This window comes from Eubalaena glacialis, chromosome 1 (genome assembly GCF_028564815.1).
Source record: "Eubalaena glacialis isolate mEubGla1 chromosome 1, mEubGla1.1.hap2.+ XY, whole genome shotgun sequence".
Lineage (NCBI taxonomy): Eukaryota > Metazoa > Chordata > Mammalia > Artiodactyla > Balaenidae > Eubalaena > Eubalaena glacialis.
Window position 1 is genome coordinate 32,385,037 of NC_083716.1, and position 14,957 is coordinate 32,399,993.

At 36.4% G+C, this 14,957-nt stretch overlaps 1 protein-coding gene across 1 annotated transcript in view; it reads right to left on the reverse strand.

Moving 5' to 3' along the window:
- The window catches only part of CC2D2B (coiled-coil and C2 domain containing 2B), a 95,788-nt gene that overhangs the window by 26,768 nt on the left and 54,063 nt on the right, over positions 1–14,957 (reverse strand). The window contains 5 exon segments of the mRNA XM_061194873.1: positions 1,851–1,947; positions 7,044–7,153; positions 7,922–8,042; positions 9,269–9,439; positions 13,931–14,022. Coding sequence (XP_061050856.1) covers positions 1,851–1,947; positions 7,044–7,153; positions 7,922–8,042; positions 9,269–9,439; positions 13,931–14,022 — 591 coding nt within the window.

Consider the following 14,957-nt stretch of genomic DNA (forward strand, 5'->3'; position numbering starts at 1 on the left):
ATATGTATAAAATGGGTAACTAATAAGAACCTGCTGTATAAAGAAAATAAATAAAATAAAATTCAAAAATTAAAAAAAAAAGTATGTGCACCTAATAAAGAGTTACAAAATATATAAAGCAAAAATAGAGCTAAAAAATATGACACCAAAAGCAAGTTGATAAATTTGACTTCATCAAAACTTAAAACTTTGCTCTTCAAAAGTCACTGTTGTGAAAATGAAGACAAGCTACATACCGGGAGAAAATATTTGTAAATCATATATCAGATAAAGCATTTGTATATGGAATATGTAAAGAATCCTCAGAACTCAATAATAAGAAAACAAATAGCCCAGTTTGAAAAGTAGACAAAAGATTTGGACCGACACTTCACCAAAGAAGATATTCAGATAGCAAATAAATACATGGAAAAGTGCTGGCCATCATTAGTCATTAGGAAATACAAATTAAAACTACAATGAGATACAACCACACGGTTATTAGAGTGGCTAAAATTTTTAAGTCTGACCATTTGTTTGTAAGAATGTGAAAGAACTATTAGTCTCATACATTGCTGGTGGAAATAAAAAATGGTACAATCACTTTGGAAAAACAGTTTAGCAGTTTCTTAAATGTCCACTTACCATATGATCCAGCCATTTCACTCCTATGTATTTACCCAAGAGAAATCAAAGCATTTGTCCATACAAGAACTTATACACAAATGCTCTTAGCAGCTTTATTTATAATAGCCACCCCCAAAGAAAATCCAAATGTCCACCAACAGCTGAATATTTAAACATACAACAGAATGTATGTGTTCAATAGACTACCACTATACAATAAAAATTAATGAACTATTTGATAAATAAAACAACAGAGACAAATCTCAAAATAATTTTCCTGTGAAAGTTGCCAGACCAAGGGGAAAAAAGTGCATACTGTATGATGCCATTTCTATAAAATTCCAGAAAATGTAAACTATAGTTACAGAAAGCAGATCAGTGGTTGCCTGGGGTGGGAGGAAGGAAAGGAAGGAGGGAGGTATTCTAACACGGCAGGGGAAAACCTTTGAGAGTGGTGGATATGTTCATTATCTTGACTTTGATGATGGTTTCATGGGTATATATATGTCAAAACTTGTCAAAGTATACACTTTAATTATGTGCAGTTTATTATATGCTAATTATGCCTCAATAATCCTAGTTTTTAAATTAGAGAAAGTATGTGTAGTAAGGGAAGCAGGGACTAGACATAAATGGGTTTGGCATTTACCACCACGACCAACCCCACTGGCAGTACTCTATGATCATAATAGACAATTTTGTTAAGAATATCAAGAAAGCCATGGCATTCAATTTCCAAGCCCTGGGATTGTTGTTGCTATTTACCTGAATCTGGGGAAGGGCCGAAGTTTGAAAAAAGCTGCCAATACCCCAGATTCCTGCCTTCAGTTCATAACCACTGCTTTTGGATATCTTGCTACATGTCAGTAAACAATGTAAAGCATCTTAATGTATATACCTTTATCATAGTAAATATGCTTAGTGCAGCAAACCTTAAAAATACGCTAAAGCTTGGCTACCAGGAAGTTCACATGTAAATGTAACGTTCAATTGCAGAAATCTACTTTTCCCAAATTCTTGGTATATTTATCTCTCCTCCTCTTATATGTGGTTTATGATCCCTGTTATTTTTGAACTGACTTGTCATATGTCTGATTTTATTTCAAGTTGCCCCATATCCTTTTTAGAAAATGTTGGAAATAGATATTGTATCTAAAACCAAATTTACAAATATGTTAATAGACTTCATTCAGTCTGAACTTATAATTATTTCAACATGGATTATTATAATTATTTTACTTTACCTCATGTTTTTCAATAATCATTTCATCAAAAATGTTGATATATATATTATCTTTTATTTTAGATAAGCTTGAGACATTATAATCATGTCCTGGTAAGCTGTAAATAAGAAAAATATATGTAAATGCTTAATTGATTTTATAAAAGCATTATTCATAAAGGACTATAAAATTGCCTGCATTATTTTCTTTTATAAAGTGTAAGATAAGAAAATCTATGTGCTTTCAGGACAACTGCTATCTTTCATTAAAGCCAGTATCAAAATATCTACAAACAATAAATGCTGGAGAGGGTGTGGAGAAAAGGGAACCCTCTTACACTGTTGGTGGGAATGTAAATTGGTACAACCACTATGGAGAACAGTATGGAGGTTCCTTAAAAAACTAAAAATATAACTATCAAATGATCTAGCAATCCCACTCCTGGGCATGTACCCATAGAAAACCATAATTCGAAAAGATACATGCACCCCAATGTTCATTGCAGAACTATTTACAATAGCCAGGACATGGAAGCAATCTAAGTGTCCATCTACAGATGAATGGATAAAGAAGATGTGGCACATATATACAATGGAATATTTCTCAGCCATAAAAAGAAACGAAATTGAGTTATTTGTAGTGAGGTGGATGGACCTAGAGTCTGTCATACAGAGTGAAGTAAGTCAGAAAGAGAAAAACAAATACCGTATGCTAACACATATATATGGAATCTAAAAAAAAAAAAAGTTATGAAGAACCTAGGGGCAGGACGGGAATAAAGACGCAGACCTACTAGAGAATGGACTTGAGGACACGGGGAGGGGGAAGGGTAAGCTGGGACAAAGTGAGAGAGTGGCATGAACATATATACACTACTAAATGTAAAATCGATAGCTAGTGGGAAGCAGCCACATAGCACAGGGAGATCAGCTCGGTGCTTTGTGACCACCTAGAGGGGTGGGATAGGGAGGGTGGGAGGGAGGGAGATGCAAGAGGGAAGAGATATGGGGATACATGTATATGTATAGCTGATTCACTCTGTTATAAAGCAAAAACTAACACAGCATTGTAAAGCAATTATACTCCAATAAAGATGTTTAAAAAAAGTCAGAGGGATGCCATGAAAAAACCATGCAAATAGTCAAGAACCATATGATCTGCAGAAATTGAGGGAGCTGAACAAGGCTGGCAAGAGAAGGGGGTAAGGGCACCAGGAAAAGAGAAAGGACTTTGATAACAGATGTAGTTGATAGTTCTTTATATTCCTTTTACCCGAGGGAGAGCTAAAGATGTATAGGAAGTAACAACTGAAAATTGCTAATTGAGTTTAGAGAACAATTTTAAGTTCTACATTTTAAATTTGTCTTGATCAGTGCACTTTATTTTCAATTACAAAAACCTATTTATATAGCTTTAGCATCAAATATGAACCTTGAGAAAGAAGAGCTGGAGATCCCACTTCCTGATTTCAAAATACATATATTACGAAGTTACAGTAATCAAAACAGTCTGGCCTAAAAACAGACATATAGACCAGTGGTACAGAATAGAGAGCCTAGATATAAATCCCTGCATCTATGTCAGGTCAACCGGTCTTTGACAAGGGTGCCAAGACTACTCAATGAAGAAAGGACAATCTCTTCAACAAATGGTGTTGGTAAAACTATGTGCAAAAGGATCAAATTTGAGGGAGGAGATATGGGGATATATGTATATGTATAGCTAATTCACTTTGTTATAAAGCAGAAACTAACACACCATTGTAAAGCAATTATACTCCAATAAAGATGTTAATAAAAAAAAGAATCAAATTTGATCTTTATCTTATACCATACACAAAATTCAACTCAAAATGAATTAAAGATTTAAAATGTAAGACCTGAAACTGTAAAGCTTCTAGAAGAAAATACAGGGGAAAGTTTCATGACATCATTGGTTGTGGCAATAATTTCATGGACATCATACCAAAGCACAGGCAACAAAAGCAAAAATAAAAAAGTGGAACTATATCAAACTGTAAACCTTCTGCACAGCAAAGGAAATAATCGTCAGAGTGCAAGGGCAACTTATGGAGTGGGAGAAAATATTTGCAAACCATATATATTATAAGGGGGTTAATCTCCAACATACATAAAGAGCTCATACAACTCAATAGTAAAAAAGCTAAAAATCTGATTTTAAAATGTACTAAAACTTGAATGGACATTTTCCAAAAATGACATACAAATGGCTAATAGATACATGAAAAAACGCTCAAAATTGCTAATAATAAAACACTCAGTAATAATCAGGGAAATGCAATCAAAGCTACAATGAGATATCACTTCACACTTGCTAGGATGGCTATTATAAAAAAAAAATAATAAAGTAACAAGTGCTGGTGAAGGTGTGTAAAATTGGAACCCCTGCACACTGTTGGTGGGAATGTAAAATGGTGCAGCTGCTATGGAAAACGTTATGCAGGTTCCTCAAAAAATTAAAAATAGAACTACCATATGATCTAGCAATCCCATTTCTAGGTATTTATCCAAAAGAACTAAATCAGAATATCAAAGAGATGTTAGCACTCTTATGTTCACTGCAGCACTATTCACACAGCCAAGGTATGGAAGTATGCTAAATGTCTGTTGACAGATGAATGGATAAAGAAAATGTGGTATATATACGGAATACTGCTCACCCTTTAAAAAGAAGGAAATTCTGCAATATGTGGCAACATGGATGAACCTTGAGGACATTATACCAAATGAAATAAACCAGTCATAAAAAGACTGCATGATTCCACCTATATGTGGCATCTAAAGTAGTCAAATTCATAGAGTCAAAGAGCAGAATGGTGGTTGCCAGGGGCTGGGGGGAGGGGGAAATGGGGAGTTACTAATCAACAGGCGTAAAACTTCAGGGAAGCAAGATGAATAAGCTCTAGATCTGCTGTACAACATTTTACCTACATTCAGCAGTAGTATATTGCACACTTAAAAATTTGTTAAAAGGGTAGAAGTCATGTTAAGTGTTCTTTCCACATTAAAAAAGTCAGTAGACGTTGAGTAAGGCAAACTACCCTCTGTAACAGTGGCTCACGTGATTGTGGGGGGAAGGCAAGCCCAAAATCTGCAGGGTAAGCTGGCAGCCTGGAAGCCCAGGGAAGAGCTGCAGTTCAAGTCTGAAGCCAGTGTGCTGGCAGAATTCCCTCTTCCTAAGTGGGGTAAGTCTTTTTTCTATTAAGCCTTCAACCAATTGGATGAGGCGCACCCCTATTACAGAGGGTAAAGAGAGTCAAACAGATACACACACACACACCCTGTTAGTTCTGCTTTTATGGAGAACCCTGAAATGCAATGACACTCTGGAAAATGTAAAACTATGGTGGCAGTGAAAGGATCAGTGGTTGCCAGAGGTTCCAGGGGAAGGATGAACGGATAAATGTGTGAAGCACACGGCATTTTTAGGGCAGTAAAACTATGCTGTATGATAACTACAGTGGTGGATACATGTCATTATACATTTGTCAAAGCCCATAGAATGTACAACACAAAGAGTGAACTCTAATGTAAATTGTGGACTTTGATAATGTGTCAACATTGGTCCATTGATTGTAACAAATGTACCACACTGACACTTTAGGGAGGCTGTGTGTGTGTGTTGTAGGGAGAGGATGTATAAGAACTCTGTGCTTTCTGCTCAATTTTACTGTGAACCTAAACTGCTCTAAAAAATAAAGCCTATCGATTCGTTTAAAATGGAAAAAAAAAGAAACTCAGTCTCATTAGAAATCCAGGAATGTAAATTAAACCACAATAAGAATATCACTTCAGATCCACCGTATTAGAAAAATTAATTTTAAAAATACAAAATATTATTGAAGATGTGGCACAATAGGAACTTTTATATCGCTGTTGGGAGTATGTATTGGCACAATCACTTTAGAAAAAAATTTGGCATTAGCTAGTAAAATTGAAGCAATTCCATTCCTGGATACAGATCCTAGAGCAAAGGGTCTCAAAGTGTCCCCTGACTAGTAGCATCAGTAACACCTGGGAACTTGTTAGAAATGGAATTATGTATCAGGCCCTACCCCAGAGCTACTGAATTAGAAACTATGGAGTTGGGCCCAGAAATCTGTTTAAAGAAGCTGTACAGGTGGGCTTCCCTGGTGGCGCAGTGGTTGAGAGTCCGCCTGCCAATGCAGGGGACGCGGGTTCGAGCCCTGGTCTGGGAGGATCCCACATGCCGCGGAGCAGCTGGGCCCGTGAGCCACAGCTACTGAGCCTGCGCGTCTGGAGCCTGTGCTCCGCAACAAGAGAGGCCGCGATAGTGAGAGGCCCGCGCACCGCGATGAAGAGTGGCCCCCACTTGCCGCAACTAGAGAAAGCCCTTGCACAGAAACGAAGACCCAACACAGCTAAAAATAATAAAATAAATAAATAAATAAATAAAAAAAAAAAAAAGAAAACCTAAAAACTTTAAAAAAAAAAAAAAAAAAAAAAAAAAAAGAAGCTGTACAGGTGATCTCAGTGCACAAAATACTTTGAGAACTACTGTCTTAAAAAGAAACTCTTACATGTGTGTTCCAGATGACAAGTACAAGAATGTTCAGAGTAATACTATTTGCAATAGCAAAACATTAAAACCAGGCAAATCTGCATCAACAGGATAAAGTATAAATAAATTATGGCATTTTAATACAGTGGAATACTATACCGAAGTGAAAATAAAGGAAGGAAGGAATAGTTACAAGTACGAATATGGATAAGTCTCTCAAAATAAGAGTAAAGAAACAGATTGCAAAAGATCATTCAATTTACATAAAGTTGGAAAACATCCACAGGTAAATAAAACATAGCTAGGGATAAATACCTATGATTTAAAATCATAAAGAGAGGGAATGATAAACATAAGTTCATGGTTGTTACCTCTGGGGAGAAAGAAAGGGGATACAATTAGTTATTGGCACAGTGGAGCCTTCAAAAATATTGGTAATACTCCATTTTTTAAGCTAGATGGTAGATACACAGGTATTCATTTTATCATTTTTCCTCAGAACTTACATTTACATATACATTATATATATTAATATCTATGTAAGAAATACTTCATAATTTAAAAACTTAAAAATTAAGCCTATATCCATCATTATTTTCAATAAACAGCTCAAGAAAATAATTTTGTTACTGCTCTATTTTAGAAGCTGAGGAAAAATGGACTCCAACTTACATAAAATCTACTTTAATTTCTTCGTTCCAGCATGGATGAGATCCACTTGCAATACTGGTTTGGTACACAGTGTGCTGAAAGGAAACTTCCACAAAGGGGTGCACAGTATCCTGAAACACATAATTAACACTGACTAGATTTTTGTAATATTTTATATAGTTGATAAAAGGTAGAGATTAGTTACTGGCTGATAACTGGATGGCTTACTTTTTCCAGTTTTTCAAACAACCATTATTCATTCATTCATTCAATTAACATTTCTTCAACCTATTCAATATCAGGTACTACTTTGCTAGGATCCAAAAATAAATGGAAATCCTTAAGGATTTTTATCTTAAGTCTATCAGGAGAAAATAAACAGGTAAACAAATAATTGCAGTGAAATGTAAGAAATATATTCAAGGTATAATGGTTACTCAGGAGACAGAATGATTAACTCTCTGGGGTGAGGACAAGGAGAACTTCACAGAGAAAACATTGCTTGGGCTTGAGCTTTGAAACATTAAATAGTAGTTCATGTGGCCAATAACACGGAGGTATGGTGGCCATTCCAGGCAAAGGAAAGGGCATATACGGAGGCCTTCTAGAACAAGTAGTAGTATGATATGATACCGCTGTGGGCTGATGAGAAATGTGGTTGATTGGTATGTAAGAACCAGATCATTACAGAGTTTGGTAGCCATTCTAAGGAGCTACCATTGTAAGGAGCTTGCACCTTATTCTATAGACCCTGAGAGCAGGGTAGCAGAGAATGAAATAGTTAGAATTACATTTTATAAAGAGCACCTTCACTGTGTTATGGAAAGTAAACTAGAATTAGATGGATAGTCCAGTTAGAGGCCAGTTGCAATTCAGGGAAAACATGATCAAAACGGCACTTTATAGAAGTGTTAAATACTTATCTCATTTAAGATCTCATCTGAGGCTACGGATTTGATTGTTTCTTTATGTCTGAGGCGAGACGTGGATGATATCAAATAAGTAGGCATATCCAAGGCTCTTCTGAAAAACAATATAGAGATGTGCACTTTAATTAATTTTAATATTAGTTTTTGTGGGAGTAGCTGGGTTTTTGCTTATGCTTACAGAGATATATAAGTCAGCTACCCTGGATCTTACAGAGTTTGCTTTGGATCTTCATAACATAGGTGGTTAGAGATAAATACGTGACAATCACTACTCTGAAAGGGTAGCTCCTAAATGCTGAACTATGGATTGGAACCAGTCTGTGACAGAGTTTTCACTGACCCTCAGCAAAAGGAAAAAAATAGGGCAAGTAATACTTTGAGACTATATTCTTCCTATTTTTGGTGTTACAATAGTCTTTCTTTTACAAATTATTATAGAAAATGGTGGTAATTTTATAATGTCCTTATTTCACAAAACAGCCTTGAAATGTGCATTTGTTTTGAGAATATCAATTCTATCATAAATAAAGTCATATTTTATAATATAAAACACAGGCAAAACCTTTAAGAGGTTTTAACTATAGATTCGTAGCTAGTAAGCAAAATATTTGTTTTTCATATGTAGAGTTCATGGGATGTGGTAAACATAAAATAAGCAAGTAGAGCACATACATGTTAAATGTAGACAGAGAGGGATACTCGGTATTCCTGAGGCACCTGGGCACTAAATATTCACAATATATAAATTACACATGAGATTAAATATATGAAACACTTGATATTCAGGTTATACTAAATATTCATGAGTATTTAATATTCATGATGCCTTAATTTGGCCACTCTGACCCTACATATCCTCTGCCCAAGAAACGCAAATAAAACACACTGAGTGCCTGCAGAAGAGATAGGTAAGATCTGATTTTTGTAGAAGTCACCTAAAATGATAAATCCAAAAAGGAGCTTACTCTCTCCTGTAGTCTATATACTTCCAATACTGTGAGGGGACAGTGGCAGAGAACAGTGTAGTAAGCAATAGCAGCTTAAGTTTTCACAATAGGGAATAGGGACAGAAGGTATTTATTTGATATAGCACCCAAAAATATACATGTTAAAGGTACTTTAGGCATCTCAAACTTCTGAAAATTTGTAATACACAGCAATGACAGTAAGTTTGACTATCCAAACGAAGATTTCAACTTTCATTCAGTTTCTGTATATTGAGTATTAATAAAGTACAAAGTTTTATTACGAAGACAGTATAGAAATTTACATTTAAGACATCTTTTGCAACTCCAAAAATTGGTGCAATTGCCTTACCTATTAACTATTGCTTTCCTTGTAGGAATATTATAAGCCCTCAATATTCTGACAAGAATCTTAATATCTCCATCACAGATAGTCTGTGTTGCCACTTTTTTCCTTTCTTGCCTCTGAGGCTTTAACTTTCTTCGTCGTTCAAGAAGCTTACAAACTGCATGTGTCAAATGGCTAAAGAGTAAAAAATGATCAATCACATAGATACAAGATAACTTAAAATTTGAAAGATATCAATTTTTAAAATTAATTATTATAAATAAGGCCATTATTCTGAACCATGTTCTCTCCATTGTGGAGGGGAGACAAAGTTGTCTTAGACCCAAGGAAAGAATCTTTTCCTGAGCATAGAAGAGATGCTATGTTAAGAGAGAATGTGATTGCTCCACGTCATTTGGGTGTGTGGTCCAAGAAGAAACAAGGGCATGGAGAGGTAACTCCATGAAACATGATGTTATATCAAAGGATTATTCATTTTTTAGGAATCATTCTCTTGAAAGTGGTTAGATACTCAACTTTTCTACATGGTTCTGAATAGGAGTTAGTTATATGTGCTGCCAACCTTGGCAACACAAACCTATGCAATTATAGCTTTATGGTCACACCTATTTTCCTCCAAAGACTGATAATAAAACACAGACTTCAGACTATACTACAAAGCTATAGTCATCAAAACAGTATGGTACTGGCACAAAAGTAGAAATATAGATCAATGGAACAGGATAGAAAGCCCAGAAATAAACCCACACACCTATGGTCAATTAATCTATAAATACAACAAAGGAGGCATGACTATACAATGGAGGAAAGACAGTCTCTTCAACAAATGGTGCTGGGAAAACTGGACAGCTACATGTAAAAAAAATGAAAATAGAACTTTCTTTAACACCATACACAAAAATAAACTCAAAATGGATTAAAGACCTGAATATGAGACAAGACACTATAAAACTCTTAGAGGAAAACATAGGCAGAACACTCTCTGACATAAATCACAGCAATATCTTTTTCGACCCATCTCCCAAAGTAATGGAAATAAAAACACACATAAACAAATGGGACCTAATTAAACTCAAAAGCTTTTGCACAGCAAAGGAAACCATAAACAAAATGAAAAGACTACCCACAGAATGGGAGAAAATATTTGCAAATAATGTGACTGACAAGGGATTAGTCTCCAAAATTTACAAACAGCTCATGTGGCTTAATATCATCAAAACAAACAACCCAATCAAAAAATGGGAAGAATACCTAAATAGACATTTCTGCAAAGAAGACATACAGATGGCCAAGAGGCACATGAAAAGATGTTCAACAACACTAATTATTAAAGAAATGCAAATCAAAACTACAATGAGATATCACCTCACATCAGTCAGAATGGCTATCATCAGAAAATCCACAAATGGGCTTCCCTGGTGGCACAGTGGTTAAGAATCCACCTGCCAATGCAGGGGACATGCGTTCAAGCCCTGGGCCGGGAAGATGCCACATGCCGCGGAGCAGCTAAGCCCGTGTGCCACAACTACTGAGCCTGCACTCTAGAGCCCGCGAGCCACAACTACTGAAGTCCACGTGCCTAGAGCCTGTGCTCCGCAACAAGGGAAGCCACTGCAATAAGAAGCCTGCGCACTGCAATGAAGAGTAGCCCCCACTCGCCCCAACTAGAGGAAGCCCGTGCACAGCAACGAAGACCCAATGCAGCAAAAAATAAATAAATAAGTAAATTTATTTATTAAAAAAAAAATCCACAAACAATAAATGCTGGAGAGGGTGTGGAGAAAAGGGAACCCTCTTGCACTGTTGGTGGGAATGTAAATTGATACAGCCACTATGGAAAACAGTATGGAGGTTCCTTAAAAAACTAAAAATAGAACTACCATATGACCTAGCAATCCCACTATTGGGCATATACCCAGAGAAAACCATAATTCAAAAAGACACATGCACCCCAATGTTCACAGCAGCACTATTTACAATAGCCAGGACATGGAAGCAACCTAAATGTCCATCAACAGAGGAATGGATAAAGAAGATGTGGTACATATATACAATGGAATATTACTCAGCCATAAAAAGGAACAAAATTGGGTCATTTGTAGAGATGTGGATGGACCTAGAGAGTGTCATACAGAGTGAAGTTAAGTCGAAAGAGAAAAACAAATATCATATATTAACGCATATATGTGGAATCTAGAAAAATGGTATGGATGATCTTATTTGCAAAACAGAAATACAGACACAGATGTAGAGAAGAAACTGTATGGATACCAAGGGGGAAAGGGGGAGTGGGAGGAATTGGGAGATTGGGATTGACACATACACATTATTGATACTATGTATAAAATAGATAACTAATAAGAACGTGCTGTATAGCTCAGGGAACTCTACTTAATGCACTGTGGTGACCTAAATGGGAAGGAAATCCAAAAAAGAGGGGATATATGCATATGTATCGCTGATTCATTTTGCTGTACAGTAGAAACTAACACAACATTGTAAAGCAACTATACTCCAATAAAAATTAATTTAAAAAAAAGATGTTCAACATCGCTAATTATTAGAGAAATGCAAATCAAAACCTCAATGAGATATCACCTCACACCAGTCAGAATGGCTATCATCAAAAAATCCATAAGCAATAAACGCTGGAGAGGGTGTGGAGAGAAGGGAACCCTCCTACACTGTTGGTGGAAATGTAAATTGGTGCAGCCACTATGGCGAATGGTATGGAGGTTCCTTAAGAAACTAAAAATAGAGCTACCATATGATCCTGCAACTCGACTCCTGGGCATATACCTGGAGAAAAACATGGTCAGAAAGGATACATTCACCCCAATGTTCATTGCAGCGCTGTTTACAATAGCCAAGACATGGAAGCAACCTAAACGTCCATTAACAGAAGAATGGATAAAGAAGATGTGGTACATATATACAATGGAATATTAGCCACTAAAAAGAATGAAATAATGCCATTACAGTAACATGGATGGACCTAGAGATTGTCATACTGTGTGAAGTGAGACAGAGAAATAGAACTATCATATGATATCACTTATATGCAGAATCTAAAAAAAAAAGATACAAATAAACTTATTTACAAAACAGAAACAGACTCACAGACTTAGAGAATGAACTTATGGTTACCTGGGGGAAGGGAGGGGAGGAGGGATAGTTAGGGAGTTTGGGATTGACATGTACACACTGCTATATTTTAAATGGATAACCAACAAGGACCTATTGTATAGCACAGGGAACTCTTGCTCAATATTCTGTAACAATCTGACTGGGAAAAGAATTTGAAAAAGAATAGATACATGTATATGTATAACTGAATCACTTTGTTGTACACCCGAAACTAACACAACATTGTTAATCAACTGTACTCCAATAAAAAATAAAAAGTTTTAAAAAAATAAGTTTTCATCATTGACACACACACACTACTATATACAAAATAGATAGCTAATAAGGACCTACTGTATAGCACAGGGAACTCTACTCAACACTCTGTAATGGCCTATATGGGAAAAGAGTCTAAAAAAGAGTGGATATATGTATATGTGTAACAGATTCCCTTTGCTGGACACCTGCAACTAACACAACATTGTAAATCAACTCTACCCCAGTAAAAATTTTATTTTTAAAAATTTATTTATTTTTGGCTGTGTTGGGTCTTCGTTGCTGCACATGGGCTTTCTCTCGTTGCGGCGAGCAGGGGCTACTCTTCTTACGGTGCGTGGGCTCCTCATTGCGGTGACTTCTCTTGTTGCAGAGCACAGGCCCTAGGCACACGGGCTTCAGTAGTTGTGGCGCGTGGTCTCAGTAGTTGTAGCACCCGGGCTTAGTTGCTCCGCGGCATGTGGGATCTTCCCGGACCAGGGCTCTAACCTGTGTCCCCTGCATTGGCAGGCGGATTCTTAACCACTGCGCCACCAGGGAAGTCCCTACCCCAGTAAAAATTTTTAAAAAGTAAGTTTTCATTTAAAAAATGTGCCCATGAAAGAATTACTTCAAGGCATATTTTAGAATAGAACCCCCCCCCAAAAAAAATAGATTTCAGCATCCTACACCAATTAAAACCTTATGATTAATACTAAGAATCTGCAAGTGGCCCCAGGGCGGTTTCCCCAAACGCAGCATCCCTAATTCCTGTTCCTACCCTTAAGTTTCCCAGATAGGACAGTATGAGAACTGAGTTACTTCAGCCAAAGGCTCCCCCAACTGCTGCCTGTGGATCACAGAGCCCTTATATGGCTGAGGATTCAGTTTTGAAAGGGAGAGATTACAGGCTTAGTGTGTGGTGCTACCAGCAATGACTTTTCCAGTAGCAGTCTCGGGACAGGGAAATCTTAGGGCAAAACTAATTTGGGACAATGGTATTTTTTTATTTTTTTTCATCCTTGCCCTAAAAACTATCAATAAGCAGAGGGTTAAAATCTAAAATATTATACAATTGAAAATACAAATCATATAGTTATGTCCAAAATGCAATTTTAAAATGACCAAAAATATTTAAGTCACTGTATTTCATTTTATGCTTTGTAATTGCATTTTGACATTAACTTAATTAATATAAAAATAGAGAACTTATTAGAGGACTTTGAAGGTATTATCTTATAGCTTTATATTTTGTACTTAAATAATAATAATTTTAGTATGTACCTTGCAGATACAATTTCTTCATAATCAGCCACAATATCTGATAAGTTAAATTTGCTAACTTTGGCAATTCTTTTCATTATCAACCTTCTCATCTACAAAAAAAATTTTAGAATTTAAAGAAATGCACAGTTTATATTTTAAGATTAAGTATATACAATGCTACTGGTGTTACTATTTTTTACTCCTAATTTTTTCAAGTAATGAATGGAAAGGGGAATTAGATAAGTGAAAGTATGGTTCTGTTTGCTACCATTATTAAAATCATTCCTAACGTTCTCATTAATGTCCCTCTCATCTCTTTTTCCACCTAACTCATAGTATACGTAGACAGAACTAATCTTCACCAAAGGAGATGATTATCCTGTGAATGTGTTTCTACAACAGTCACTTGTACACACACAAATCTTGATCCACAAGGAAATGTGATCACATTTCTGTATTTCCTTTGAGTCCATTCTATTCTGACCTTAAGCTCTCATTCTGTCAGCTTGGTAAGATATTTAGTGCTTGAACACAGCCATTCCCCTAAGCCCTTGCTACTTGCAGAACCCACAGACCTTGGTTCCTCCAAGGACTCTGAAATTCTTCTTTTCAGTCTGAGGAAATCCCTCCCTTTCTCCTCTAACCCCATGCTTCACAACAGGTTTAGACTTTTAGAAATGAAACCAGGAAGAAGTGTGTCTGGAGGCAATTTTCTGCTTTCTGTCCTGCCACAAATCATCCCGGAGATAATGTAACCTAGAGCCTAATGATCTGCTTAAATTCGATAGGAAAATGGGGTGATAGGAGAATGGAAAATTATAATTCCTAAGAATTACCCTGCCATGTGGGGAACAAATTGTTTTCTTTGAAGGTGAACCACACCCCTCTTCCCTCTGACCCCATCATTGTGCTTGAGCCTTCTCACTTGTGCTTTCTCTCTCTGTCTTTCTCTCTTTCTCTCTCCCTCTCCCTTGCTCCCTTGCTATCACACAGACTGAGCTCCTTGCTGTTCCTCCCATAGGCCATGCATATTCCTTCCTCACAG